The 15,529-nt window shown below is 41.3% G+C and overlaps 1 protein-coding gene across 4 annotated transcripts in view; it reads right to left on the minus strand.

Moving 5' to 3' along the window:
• Positions 1–14,049, minus strand: part of col11a2 (collagen, type XI, alpha 2) — a 62,157-nt gene extending 48,108 nt beyond the window's left edge. For 2 of the 4 annotated variants that reach the window (XM_050035662.1, XM_050035661.1), the window contains exon 1: positions 13,519–14,047. In XM_050035662.1, coding sequence (XP_049891619.1) covers positions 13,519–13,636 — 118 coding nt within the window. In that variant the 5' untranslated portion in view covers positions 13,637–14,047. Of the gene's footprint in view, positions 1–13,518 lie in introns of all 4 variants that reach the window. The other 2 variants (XM_050035664.1, XM_050035663.1) reach the window with 2 other exon arrangements.
• Between the last annotated feature and the right edge of the window lie 1,480 nt (positions 14,050–15,529).

Consider the following 15,529-nt stretch of genomic DNA (forward strand, 5'->3'; position numbering starts at 1 on the left):
GCCAGCCCTGCTGTGGCACTTCTCAAAATAAATTTATAGTGACAGTGATGCATTGCTGGTGTAAAAACGACAGCTCTGATGAAAAGATAACAACCAAGCCCTCTTGCCATGCAGCCTTTGAAGTTGTTTTCATTTTTCATTCAACAGCTACATTAATAAACTGTAATTTACACACGCTTTCAGAGGCATCTTTTTTATGCAGAAGTCATGCACCCCTCAGCATGTTTAAAGTACAACAGAGCATATCACAGCATGGCACCAACTCTGACACAATAAGGGAGCCCATCACCACTTAGACCACTGGTACAGTAAGGAGCTGTGTTGTGCAAAGCAACCGAAATTGCAGGTGCATGCACATTAACATTAATCTGCCAGCTCTTGTCAAACATATAAAGCCAAAACAGACATGCATGAATGTGACAACCTTGTACCACTGCATTACAAAGCCACCTTCATGTGAAGCCACTTATGATGCTTTATATTGGGTTCTAATGTGAAGTTTCCTTGTGTTTTTCCTACAAATCACACTGATCCCATCAGTGGTAACTGTGTTTAGGTGACACCCAGTGTTTTAGAGTTAACAGTTAGTCAAACAGGCCCACAGATGGTAATATTTATTCAGACAGACCAAATGGTGCGTTAATATTGCTTCTGGGTGTCTAGACCACAGTCCATTAACGTCACTCTACACCAGAGGGAGAAAGGTGGAGAGGAGGGAGGGTAAGAGGAAGAAATTGAATAAGAAGGAAAAGGCTGTATAAGCAATACGTAAGGAGGAGGGAAAGGAGGAGTTCAGTTGAGTGGTATTGTGATGCTACATTAACCATCCAAAACATAAACTTCCTTAAAAACCAGCTGCTTTAAGGGGGATATGAACAGAGATTAGTTAGTGCAAGTGGAAAATTGAGACAGGTGAAAACAGAAATGAAAACACATGGAGAGAAAGCAATGAACACTGAGACGGATGAAAGTGGAATATTCTGGTTCCTCATTTAAAATTCAATACTTTTTTCCAGACCTTAACATCTAGAGATTTTTATAAGTATGTTAGTCCATGACATGTTATGTTATCTTCAATAATAAACAAAAACAAAACAAAAAACAGGAAGATTCATACATGGACATGGGTTCATGCTTTTGAAGACTTTGTAGCTTTGAGCTGACTTTGAGCTGCAACAATTAATCGATCAGTTGTCAACTATTAATCGTCAAGTAATCTGATAATGCATTCATCGGTCTGAGTAATTTCTCAGGAAAGTAAAATTAAAATTCTCTGATTCCAGCTTCTTAAATGTAAATATTTTGTGGTTTCTTTACTCCTCTGTGACAGTATATTGAATATCTTTAGCTTGGGGACAAAAAAGACATTTGAAGACTTCATCTTGGGCTTCGGGAAACACAAACATTTTTTGTGGACATTTTATAGACCAAACAACTAACTGATTAATCAAGAAAATAATCAACAGATTAATCAACAATGTAAATTGTTAGCTGCAGCCTTATTAGTTTACAGATTTTCAAACTTTTTAGACTTTCCAAGACCTGAGAGGGGACATTGATTTTTTTTCCACCATACTTTTCAAGGCTTTTGCACATCTGCACAGGAATGCTGGGAATGAGAAAGAGGTAGAGGTAGGAGAAAAGGGAGGGCAATGAGAGGGAGAGGAAAGGAGAAGTTCAGGCAAAGGTGGATTGTGTGTTTTGGGGGGGGTCAGGCAGTGACAGTAGACAGCATGGTTCTGTGATGGCAGGACACTGGATCAAATTGCAGCCCGAGCTACCCCCAGTACGCTCAGTACAATGTGGCGCTCTGTTCCCCGCTGCCTGCCCAGCTCACATCTGCAGCCGGGGCCCTTCCTGCCTGGAGGACCACAATCACGACAAAAACACACCCACAAAAATAACACCTGGGGCCACAGAGGTACACACTCACACAGCCTGGGCAGGGGAAACTGCACCAACACCTTGTGAGACGAAGGATGGCAAATATGAAACTAGACAAGGTAGAAAAACAGAAAGCCAGGGGGAACAACCTCTTACTCTTTACTTTCTTTCTTCTCCCTCTGCCTGCTCCATCAGTCTTTCTTACCATAAATGCTCACAGATGGCCGCTGCCTTTTGATGTAAAGGTTGGACAATTACACTGCTGTCATTAAGACAGGAAACAGGGCTCCCTGTCACGTGAGAGCAGTTACAACTGGTGCTGTAGGTAAAGATTACAGTAGCCTGTACAGTTATCCCTACTGACAGCTGCACAGGGGGGCCAGAGAGAGACCCACCCCTCTCTCTCGCTATCTGAAGCTCAGACTGAGCTCGGATTAAACAAACAAGGCAGTGCTGATCAAATATAAACCAAGATTCTGCCCTATATTGCCTATTCCTTGCAAAAATTTCTTAAGAAACATATTTTAGTACACTGTGTGGCTGGAGGATGAAATTTTTTGTTGTAAAATGCAGGTGGAAAAAACTGATCAAATGGTAAAACTAAGCTGTATAAAGCAAATACAAAGCAAGATTTTGTTACCGCATTGCCTGTTTCTCACCGAAATTGTTTTCAGAAACACATTTTAGCTTATCGTTATCTAATTTGAGATTGTTTGTTACCGGCCAGCCCCCATATTGTTTCCTGTGTTGCACGTCCGGGTTTGCATTACGTCACCCACAAGCGGTAGCGTTTATTGGTCGATGCGGTGCAGTGCATTCTGGTAGTTGTAGGTTCTCTACTAGCAAAATCAAATGCTACAGCCTTTTTTCCTCTGCTTTCTCAGGTCAGGTAGCACTAATTTCAAAAGTATTTGCATCTTTCTACTGCATAGACAGTCCAGTTTTATGAAAATACAATCTTTCCAGCAGTGAAATACTTTCTTTAATTCAATATAATATTTTTCTCACATATTGTATCTTGTATAAATACCCCTGATCTTTCCTTTCAGAATCTTCGGTTACTATTATTATTTTTTTTTAAAATTTAAAAAATTAGGCCTATTTATTTTAACAGGTTAAAAGCTAAACTAAACTAAACTCTGGGTGTGCAGCCATATCTAAGTCCGAAATCTTGTCTGTATAAGTTTAAAAAAAAAAAAGTCTTTCCAGTGGTTAAAAGAAGCTATCAGTACAGTTACACTATATTGCTGATGCTCAATAAATAGCTCATCATATCCCCAGAATACCAACACATCAGAAATTAAAAAACACAGGATTGACTTAACTGAACCTCGAATAAATTCTTACGTAATTGGATTAAAATCTGCCCAAGTGTTTAATCCTTTCATTGAGTCAGTATGTAAATAACTGAAACTGGTGTAAAATCATCTGAAATAATGATATGGTGTTTGGTGTATAGTGGAGCAATGTACCATGGGGTGAATATACAGGTGCCCCAGAGCTGAACAATCCTATCACTGTAATACTCTAACCCACTCCGCTCCACACATCCACAACTGACCAAACATGCAGATCAGTAGCTTATTACAACCTGACAGAGAACACATGTGATACCCTGGTTGGCAGTCACACTGTGAAATAAGGTGGGCTGCAAAAACTGTGATAGTTTTCAGCAGTGTGTCTGTGTTACTGCAGTTCACCTCAGCTGCCACTAGATGGAGCTGAAACAGATTTAATTAACTTGGTGACAGGCAACACTGTTAACAGTGTACAGTCTGTTGAAGGGCTGGAACCACATGATGCTGCACACACACACACACACACACACACACACACACACACACACACACACACACACACAGGTGTTTACATGTAGATACACAATGCAAACAGACATGCTCGCAGGAGTGAGGGATAAACAATGCTTACAATTACTGAACAAGTAACTATGAAACAGAGTCTGTACACTCTGTCAGCTAACAACGAAGTCAAGTAAACGACTTGACTCACAGAAAACACACACCTCCTTTGTCTGAGTCGAAGCACCTGAACACACAGTTTAGACCCTGTATACACTTGACACATCAGAATCAGAGCCACTGGTCAAGAGCGTTGTACTGAAAATGAATTCAGCTCGTTTGGTTTCTCATTAAGCCATCATGAAACACTGAACAGCTCCAAATGATTAAACAATAGGAATAAGGGACTCCAATGAGGGGTAGTATATAATTATCATATCCCATCCATCCATTTTTTACTCATTCTTTGGGCTGATGGCAATACCAGCAGGCACTGAGTCAGAGGCAAGGTACACCATGGACAGCTCAGGCTGAAAAAATAAATCAAAATACAATCCTGGGTGACCTAAATATCATGCATATGCCTCTAAGTTGAAACCTGAGTAAATTCCATGCACAGACACAGCCATAAGGTCAGCCCTCTGAGCCCTGGGTCATACTATCATGCAGACTTGTGTGAGGTTCACTTCAGAGGAAAACCTTTATTTCCTTTCCGAGGCTTTCTGTCTTGGATGCTCTGTGTAACAATTTCAGTGTGTCTATATGTGAGCATGCCCTTTCCTCTTTTGGTACAGCTGTGCCAAATACCAGGCACACACTCCAGCTGACACCTTGACCCCTCACCTCTCACCTTTACACAACAACCACATTGTTAGACAGAGCAAGAGGGACGTGTGATACTAACCACAGATTAACACACACGGACGCACAAATTCATCTGTACGCCAACTTCCTGTCTCAATATATGAGTCTCCTTGCATTTCTAAGAATACACAAAGGTGACAGTTTTTCCAGAGGCCTGAGATGATGAAAAAATGAACGTAAGATCTCTAAAATGGCATCATACAAAAAGCTAAATATAAAACCAATTTCAAAATCAAAAAGCGTAAACAAAACTCCAGTTGTTTCTCAATCACTAGTGGTGTCCCCATCCATCTAGCTGACCATGACGGCTCAGTGTGTAAGCTGCTGCAGGTTATAATTTTCAACATGATGCTCTGTAGTTACGATTTATTTATAATGCCTTGCGTAAACAGACAGAAAACCCAGTATGAGTAACCATGCAGTAAAACAGGGGGTTGTTAGACTTTACATTATTTATATGGTATAAAATGAGGTGTGTCAGTGTGGTGTTGATTATTATGTAGATGTCACGCCATGTGACTGTCTGGCCAGCTGCTCTGAAAGGAAAAAGGCAAACACAGAACTGTTCTTTGTGTTATATGAATATACTGTAGGTAAATCCTGACTGAGGTGTGAGAGGAAAGGGGATTGGGAGCATATTAATGACAGTGAGGTGATCCTGCCACCACTAATGTTTTAATGAATTCCCCAGTAACACCAGAGGACTCAATAGTAAGAAATGAGATCATCATAAAAGAACAAGAAGAGAATGATGTTAGAAGTGTACAATTCAAATCTGAAAGTTAAAGTCAGTCATATAATTCAATAATAATAATGGTAATGGGTAACACCATCATTAATAACTGGTAAATTAACAGTTAATTAAACTTTAGTTAGTAATTATGTGCAACTGATGATTGTAATACCTTATGGCCAATAAAATAATGTTTCTAAATGCTTTACAAACCATTTGGTAATCATTTACAAATTATTTATATATAAAATATAGATATATTTAACTCATATATAAATATGTAATATACAAAATTTAAAATGTGTGCAATAATAAACTGTTAACAAAAATTATGGCATTACATCATTAATTATCATTCCATTATTTGTTAACAGTAAAGTAACTATTAACTAAAGTTTCATTAACAAATAATTTAACATTTATTAATGATGGTTATTATAAACTGTTACCATAACTTGCAGGCAGCAGGGTTACTGATGAATTTATGGGCCGTTCTGGGGCTTTGCTCACAACATTTTTATGCATTGAGGAGCAAAAAGATACAGAAATGCTGGCAAGTTAATCTAAGAGGGGAAAAAATGACTGAATAGAAACCTCTGTCGTCCCCACATCACAACGCAATATGAAAAGCAGGTTGCAGATGTGTTTTCCACAAGATCAGAGAACTTGACTGACATTAAAAAGTCTAAAGTTTGTTGAAAGTCTGTAAGTTGTTTATACTGGTTTGGGGAAACTTTTGGAGAGGACACATAACTAAAGGAAAAGTGGAGCATTACTCATCTCAAGGTGAAGCTAAACATTAATGCACATACTATGGGCTGTAAACACCAAAGGGGGACCAAGAAGTTGGTTGGATAGTATGAATAACCAGACCAAATACAAACCTTTATCTAAGAACTTCTTTACAACAAGAGTATTCTTTTTGCTGCTAACAAGATCACAAAATACTGTTCCTTTTAACTATCTACACCTGCCTCTTTCAGCACTAATTTTAGAGCATCAGTACTAATGAATCCCACAGTCCATGTGATTTTATCCGTCACTATGGGGCAGTGCCAACACTTACTGTGCTGCAGCTTTATGTGGTTTTTTTCATTCCCTCTATTGAGGAGCTGCTGCCAGCATATGGCCAAGTCCTCTACTGTCCCCTGTGTACCATTTTGTGGTCTGTGCCAGTCTGTGTGTGCTGCGCTGAGGCTGCCAACGTGTATCATGCTGAAGTCTCCTGTGGTTTCAGGGCTGCAGGCCACAGTCTTAGTTTGGACCTGAGGGTGGATACTGACACCACAAGGCCCTCATGGGACCACAGGGCCCTGACCAGGAGACAGTCAGTGGTTCCCTGTACCGTACTATCACATAGGACAGACAGTCAGCCAGGGCACAAATTAGAAACCCGCCTTGGGCCCATTGATGTGTCTGTGCTGAATGGTCAGTCTTCAGAGCTCAGCTCTGACAGCACTTAGTTTCCAGAACTTTGAAGTCCTAAAACACAGTCTCCACCTATAAGATAAAGCATGTGTGTGCTCATGCATATTAAACATAATCTATAAATAATATTCTAAAACATGTAATAAACACTTTGGTCATTTGAGGAATAGTTTAAAAAACATTTTGCAGCATGTAAACCCTTGAATCTCCATACCACTAATGTGTTGGTTTACTCCCAACAAACTTAGATTTGGAACAGTGCACTGCACAGGCAACATCTTAAATAACAGTGACAAGCTGTGTCTGAATACCTACATTTAACTCAGAGTCTAGCCAGAGGTGACAAGTCAGACTTACAATAAATATATGTGTAACAGCAGCAGGCCAGTGTCACAAATAATCATCATTGCTGTCTACAGTGAAACCTTTTCAGTGTCAAAATCCCCACATCAGAAATCTACGCTATATTCTGGGGACCTTTATGGGTGCAACTTAGCTGGAAAAACAAGTGTGACAAGATGGTGCATAAAAAGCACTGCAGAGGGGTGTTACGTATCTGGATCTTACCAAAGCACTCTACACTAATTATGAACCCAATATAGTTCAATATATAGAGGGAGATGCAAAATCAAATGTCTAAAAACTTCACTATATTGTATAAATTTGAATAACACAGATACTTAATGCTAGAAATCCTGTTCTTCAGTTTTTGTTCCACCACTAATGTTGCCAACACTGATCCATTAGTGTCGACTGCATTTGGTAACTAAAATGATTAATATATATCTGAAGATTAACTGAGTAAAGTCGGGTTGGTATTTACTTGCAGAAAGCAATGATTGCGTTGCTTTAGTTGCCAAATACAGATTTCCTTTTTTGTGTTTCCCTGCCTCCCGCCCAATGCAAGCTGGGATAGGCCAGTCATATGCTACTCATATAGAATGCTGCAGGATTGAATCCTTCAAAATCAATATTTTATTTTTTTTTTATATATTTTTTGGGGCCTTTTGCCTTTAATGGACAGGATAGCAAGTGTGAAAGGAGGAGAGGGAGAGGGGGGATGACATGCAGCAAAGGGCCACAGACTGGGGTCGAACCCAGGCCGCTGCGGCAACAGCCTTGTACATGGGGCGCCTGCTCTACCCACTAAGCCACTGACGCCCCAGAGTCAATAGGTTTTTGTATAGCTTTTTGGTTAGATTCCTGAAATAAGATCTTTGTTTGATAGACTTCCACGTTTTGTTCAGTTATGTCAGCAAATACTCCACTCAAGTACTTAAAGCTTTTAGGTGTCTTAAAAATGGTGGTTTCTAATTAGCGGCTAAATGAGACTAAAAGTCTCACAAAGTTTCTTTGTGGTGATGTAGATGAAGTCATGCGATCCTGGTATAATTTGTTAATAGCCTAACGTTAGCTTTTTATTTCTGGTGATTGCATTTATCCTTTAAAAATCATAAAAGTGGTGTTCATTTATGAAGATTATCTTGCAGAACAAAACATATGAGGATCAAAAACGTTTGTTTGCCTTAGATCTTAATTTTTGCAATAATCCAAAAGCTAATAGGAAAATCCCATAGACGTTTTAATGAGGGAACCAGGGGGACGCTAACTTCCATGCTGGCCTACAAAAAACAAACAAAAAAAACAAAAAAACAACATCATCTCTGCAGTACTCTATTATTGGAAAATGAAGGGTTACTGCATAGGCCATTTCAAATAGTCCCAGATAAGTTATGAAATTCCACAGAGACAGGTAAGTGTTTTCCTGTGATCAACACCTTTATTTTTAATTTAAATTTTAAATCTACTCTGTCTTCTTTTATATAATGGTCTTAAAAGGAACCACTTTTAACAGGTTGAAAGCAGCATCCCTGCCTACAGCAATCAGACTGTACAATACAGAACCGAATGAAACAAAAGATAAATAGCAGAAGTTTCTGGGGTTCTTTTTTTCTACATTGTTGTTTTTATGGCATATGACATTTAAAATGTAAGCATGATTGTATGTAAGTGTATGATGTATGATGAGTTCGAGTATGAATGTATGGGTGCACATGTCTATACATTTGTCTATTTTTTATTATGTAAAATCAAATATAGATATTTCTATTTCAGTGAATGCAAATTCTGCATCTATTTAGTTGTTAACTGTGTGTGTGAATGCTTATAATCTCTAACTCAAACTTTCTGCTCATCCCAGTCTAAGGAAAACAACTATGTTAAACCAACATTAAAAACTATTTTCAAAAGGATAAACTGTGCTAATGTCTGGAAAAGAGATGTACATTCACATTACATGCAAAAGCGCACAGCTGGTCTCCGCACCCTCCTACACCGACTTCCTAGAAGCTGCAAAATAACAGTGACTAGGAATAGCATCCTATATAGATGGCCTGTCATTATAAAGTTGGCACACTCTCCTGCCGTCCTTGTACATCTTCTGCTCAAACAGAATGCCTTGGAGGAACGACGCCTAACTATCCACACACACTAACCACAAAATCATCACCTATGAAACCAAGAAAGAAGGAAGAGCTATCTTCTGCTCACTGTGTTCCCTAAAGTCTGCAGTGCCCATGTGGTTTTGTCTGAGAAAGGATTTTTACAAGTTCCCAGTTTGGGGGATGTCATGGTTTGGGACTGAGGCCTCAGAAATGTTCATATGTATCTCAGCTTAACTTCTGTGTGTTCTAGTTTTACAACTCCAGTCTGGGTCTTATCTGTTCATGCATAAATAATGCAACTTTGCATCTAAGTGTGGTTGTGAGGGTCTCTAGCATACAGTCAGTCTCCTGGCCAGAAAGACACCTGCGCCCCTAAACAGTCCTGTTGTGTGGCTCTGAAATGGAAATTTTTGCAGGCTTCAAAGCAGCTTCTCTGTAAGAGACAGAGTCACTCAGAGAAGCGTAAAATACAGAAAGAAAATCCCACAGTAGTGTCAATAATGTAAGTTCCCATTCAAACGAATCTATTTTAAAATCATCAGTTATCTGTACCAGTGTTCACTTATTCAGTTGTTTCAAGTTTAATTGTCTGTAAAATGGTGGAAATTAAGACATGCTAACTAAAAAAACCAGGCCACTTTGATACGAGGGAACTCTCTGCCCTGTACATAGTGTCCCAGGCAGCCTGTACTCCCAGGTTGTGTTCCACCACCAACGTAGCAATCTTACATTACACATGGTTAAGTTTAGGGTTGAGCTACAGTATGACTGTGGTTTGTCAATCTTGGCAAAAGAGGCAGGATTTAAATGGGACTTGAATGGGACTAAGCTCTGCCTGTGACGTTAAGCTCAGGGCAAAAAAGTCTCTTACCCAGCTGAAAGCACCTGACACCTCTGTGAATCAGTTTGGCACTGTCCTTTTTCTGCAACAACTAAATCTAATTTTGCAGAGGAAAGGTGAGTCACAAAGTCAACGGCCACTTCCTACCTACCAAATTACTTGATGACTACATCAAAAAGAAAAGCAAAATCTTATTGGTGGCAGTTCATAGCTCTTCATCCTAGTGTTATGATGATGATGGCTGCTAAGAAATATGTGCAGCAGTTACATCTGATGGAGATAAGGCATCTGACAACCCATTGCCCATCATTACAACATGGTATGGGTACAAAGGGAAGGAGGAGAGAGTGTGAATATGGATCATATGAGCCACAAGAGCCCATGGGAAAATGATGACAAAGCAGAGGAAAAATCAAAGGGACAAGGTTAAAGCTGCCCCAGTGGGTCACATGTGACAAACAGAAGTCTGAAATACCACACACTTCCATACAGTCACAGGAATGAGCTGTCAAAAGCCTGCTCTGCCACCACATATAGTAGCTCCATTCAGCAGCAGAGAGGGGGAGAGAGAGAAAGCGAGTGAGAGAGCGGGGTTAAGTTATGTTTAGCCAAACTGAGACAGACTGCCCTTTGAGGAACCCTCTCTGCTTTGAAATCAGGTTGAGGAACATCCATGTCAAGAAAATACTGCCCTCTGATTTTCTCCTCCTTTGAACAAAACTCGGCTTTCATTCCTTTCTCGGCACACTGCTCTCTGGGTCCCTCATCCATCCCTCTTTCTTTTTTCTAGTCCTCGTTCTCCCAGGGAAGACAGAATAAACATGAAAGATTGTGACCGCTTTCTTCTCTTAATCGGTTTTGCACTGCTTGGGTGGGGCGCTGTCATACTTTACACTAACATCTGCGCTGTTGCGCCACACTGCGCGCACAGGAACGCGCACACAGACGCACCGCGCACGCAGTGGTCGAGCGCCTAGCCAATTCTGCGCATGATCTATTGTGCGCGCAGGGAAGCTACATGCACACGCACGCAAAAAAATGCGTCACCCTGACATTATCACAGGGTTCCATGATTAAAAAACTTTTTCTACAAGCAAACGAAAACCTCTGCGCGCACAGCGGCCCAATGAGCATCAATTAAGATGAGAAATACAACCTGCACGAGGTGTTGCACACAGGGGCACATTCACACAGATGTGGCATACATTTCCACACCCTGAACTGGGAAAAAACATCCATAGCTTACAGACACATATACACAAACAGAACTGTACAAGGCGCACATAGACACGGAGACACTGAACGCTTTCACTCCCAAACCCCTGTGACCGAGGTGCTCCGCCGCATAATAACCTATTCATAAAAAGCAAAAATGTCTCAGTCTTCCGCCTCCAAAATACACACGGGAGACGACGGGAAGGTGCAATCGCCTCTTGCAATCTGAAATTGGAAACGGGGCCAAAGAATACACTGAAGGGGGGCAATTTATGGTACAAAACCCCCCTTGGTCCGTAAGCTGTCCCCTCCAGAAGAATAAAGAGCCATTGATCCGTCTGTCCGCAGAAACTTCTGAAGCAAATTTATTTCTCAAAAAGCTTTGTGTAAACTAAACATGCTTTCGTGTTTCTGATCAAAATCTGCATGGTGTTTCTCAACCAGAGCAGTTCGCTTTTAATTAGTCTTAATAACAATTATCATATAACAAAAGCTGGAAAAATATTGTCCAACCAGCCTAACGTCCCCTTCAAACGACAATCATAAAATCATAATCTAAAAAAGGTTCATTAAAACCTACAACACATATTCAAACATCACAATTTTAAGTCATTGTTGTTGCAATTAAAACCCATTAATGCATTAGTCTTTCATTTCATTTATTTCCATGGTGTGTCGTGGGCCATTCCGCATCAAAAGTCTTCAATCAGATCTGAACTGATCTGGATTCAGGTGGATCAATGGATTCTCTGTGTCAAAAATAACTGAAGTCAACTAGCGGTCCGTCAGGGAACTGCAGCACATACAGATCATTCCTTTAAGACGAACTAATATAAAACTGCGGAGTGAAGCGAAAGGACAAGAACGTAAAACCTTATAGTAAAATAACACTGATAATTTCCGAGTGGGAAAATGTTCGCAATCAAACCCTAATGTCTAAACCATTCTTGTAAATATGAATGTACATACCCCTGTTATTACTATTAAAACTAATGAAAACGGTGAGTGTTGTTCTACAAGGGGAAAAAACGCAAAATCAGCTTTCCATGGGCTTATTGTCACATCCTACAAACTGGATGCAGAAATCCCTCCTCCAACCAGAGGCAGTGATGGATGAACTGGTGCACAGGCTGAACTGGTAAACACTCAGCCAACCTAACACAGTTCCTGCTGGCAGTCTGTATCCACTACCCTGTTTACGCACAGGCCAACGTCCAGTTACAATACAGAAAAAAATGATCTTGCAAATTTAATAAACTGGATGTTTAGTCGACAAACGTTCCCAAAAGCTACTGAAGCAGCTCTGCACCGTCCTACCCCATGCCCCCCTGCGGATGAAGGCAGCAGAGGTGCGTAAATTGAGCACCAGCTTGCCAAACCTGAACGGGATTCTTAGTAATGATATTTTATCGCAATATAAATAGGAAAAGTCAAAATCAGACAAGCTGTTCAAAATGAGGGAAAAAACACCTGGGTGCCTGAAATATTTGAGTTCAGCGGCTATTCGCAAAACCTGAGATGACACCTGCTGCATGCACGCCGAGAGAGGTAGACAGCCAAGGAAGTGATGTCCGAATAAGCGACAAAAACTTTTGCGTAAAACACAATAATGCATGTGTATGTTTTCCTGCAAAAAAAGAAAGTAATAGGCTTTTATAACGTCTCTACGCTTGGTTGGTCCTGGCCATGCGTAACATCCATTATCGGACAAGGTATGTTAACGGTGGCGAGATTTCAGCTTCACCATAAGAAATCTTTTGCCAGTGTATAGTCGCAAATAAACGAAAAAGGGGCATCAACGTCATTGTTCTCCTCGATTGTTTCTATGGAAGGGTCTTTTAGAGACACAGCGCATAAAACGTCATTATTACTATCAGACGCTCAAATTTTCCTTTCATCACTTAATCGTGGTGCTCAAATAACTTCTGACAGTTACCAAATGGTTGGTAGCATAGTCCAGTCACATAAGGCCTTTAGCAATCAGAGAGAGCTGCAGAAATTAATTTAATGCAGAAATTAAGTCAAACTTCTAAATATGCAGCTATGGACCCCAAAAACCCCCAAAAGAATTACATATTTGGATCCGTTGTTGGGGCATCACATTTCTTGTGGAAAACTCTGAAGACGCACGTCAGGTGCGCAAGTGTGGATGATGTACGCATTTATTACGCACGGTAAATCAAGGTAGACAGCGAAAAATGAAGATGTTTAAAACAATGGAAAACATTAAAGGTGGCCAGATAATCAGACCAAGTTTCGTTTAAAACGCACAATAAACACCATAACTATTAATAAGAGAAACCGTCTTACCTGCCCGAACCACGGTCGTTTGGCACACGGCTAGGGCCACCGTTACCAAGGCGAAGGATGAGAAGTCCATGCGCCATGGTCTCCGTTTCTTGCGGAAAGGACAATCTCCAGTATCCATAGTGTTGTAGTCTGCCGGCCTGGGTGAGCTGTAAATGTAGGATATGGTGGAAGTTATCCTCTCACAGAAAGCCAGCCGACGACAGGGACCCGACTGAACCTTCTACGAGGCAACAGACAAAAAGGCACGCCTCTGGAGACGTCTCTACCTCTCTCCCGGACTCTCCGTAATGAGTTACCTATGTCTGTCTATCGTAATGCACAAAACCTAAACACTAAAGGGGGTTTGGGGTAAATAAATATATTTTATTTTAACGTTTAACCCCTTAGTGCTAAAGCCCCATTGAGTCAGACTGGGTACGAGTACCCAAAGTGGAGAGAGCAGCAGAGAGAGACTTGGAATCACGCTCTCTCTCTCCCTTCTCTCTCTTTCCCTCTTTCCTTCTTTACTTACACACTTACTCCCACGAAGAGTGAGAGCGTGTGTGTATGTGTATGTGTGTGCGGAGAGAGAGAGAGAGAGAGAGAGGGTGGTAAAGTGGGAGAGAAAGGGCATGCGTAATTGCGCCCTCGGCGTACGTAGATTTACGTGTATATGGATAAGCGCCTGAGAGTGTGAAGTGAACGTTTTTAATGAAAGGCCGACACAAATATTTCACCTCAAACTCAACACTTACGTCTGTCTTAAAAACTGTGAGTTAGGGGTTTAATGTTGTTCACTGGAAACCCTTTTTCTGTCTCTGGTTCTCTCTAAACAATCCCAATTCTCTGAGAAGGGCGGGCAATGAAATTTTCTTTACCTTTTCTACTTCCTACTTGCTTGACTTTGGCATGAAAAGTCTGGCTTTATAAACCATGAAGAACCGTTCAGGTAAATAAGACAACAGGGCCACTCACTGCTCTCTGCCAGCACAGTAGAGTGAATGTTGGGTCAGCCAATCAGGCTTTTGTCCGCGCTACTCACCACGCCCCTTAGAACCAATCCTCGAGATCTCTTCTCCCTCTGATTGGTCAGCCCCACGTGGCCTTGTTTTGCAGCAGCAGCTCAGGTGCGCATGGGGAGAGAAAAAGAGAGGGAGAGATAGAAAGAAAATCATGTAATGAACTTGTCCCTGCAAAGTCCCAGTCAACTTCTGTTAGTCATCTATCTTTCATTTTTTGTAGGTCCCAAATTTCTCATGACCAAAATGAAGTGAAATAATTTACAACGATCAGCCAGAACAAAACGGATGAAGCCAATAACATTGATCATCTTGTTACAACACAATGTTCTACTGGAAAACCTGGGGTTCTGGCAATCACCCACCCAAACACTGAGACCAAGTAACCCCCCCTCATGGCAACAGCACTCTCACTTGGTAGAGGACCCCCCAGCAGGACAATGCACCCTGCCACTCATGCCATAGGAATAGCTCAGGGAATGTGACAAAGAGCTCAAGGTATCAACCTGGGCTCTAAAACTCCCAGATCCCAAACTGATCCAGCATTTGAGGGACATTTCGGTGCCTAAGAGGTACCCCTGTTCCACAATAGGGCCTCCTTCAACTGGACTTGACTCTGACCTGTTGGACTTGATCCTGACCTGATGAGGCATAGACACAGGACCTCAGGGTGTCTGGCACCAGCACATCCCACAGATGCTTGATTGGAATGGAATCTGGGGGATCTGGAAGCCAGGTCGACACGTTGAGCATTTTGTCAGATTTCTCAAGCCAATCCTGAGCAGTCTTTGCAGTGTGACATGGTGCATTGTCCTGCTGGGGGTGCCCATGCCATCGGGGAGTGTTGTTGCCTTGAAGGGTGTACTTGGTCTGCAGGAGTGTTTGGGGAGTTGGAGTGTGTCAGGCAGCATTTATGAATGCCAGGATCTAAGGTTTCCCAGCAGAACGTTGTAATGACCGACCGGGTCTCAAGCTGAAGTTGTCGAATACCGGAATGAGAATGTGTTGCAACA

This window comes from Epinephelus moara, chromosome 22 (genome assembly GCF_006386435.1).
Source record: "Epinephelus moara isolate mb chromosome 22, YSFRI_EMoa_1.0, whole genome shotgun sequence".
Lineage (NCBI taxonomy): Eukaryota > Metazoa > Chordata > Actinopteri > Perciformes > Serranidae > Epinephelus > Epinephelus moara.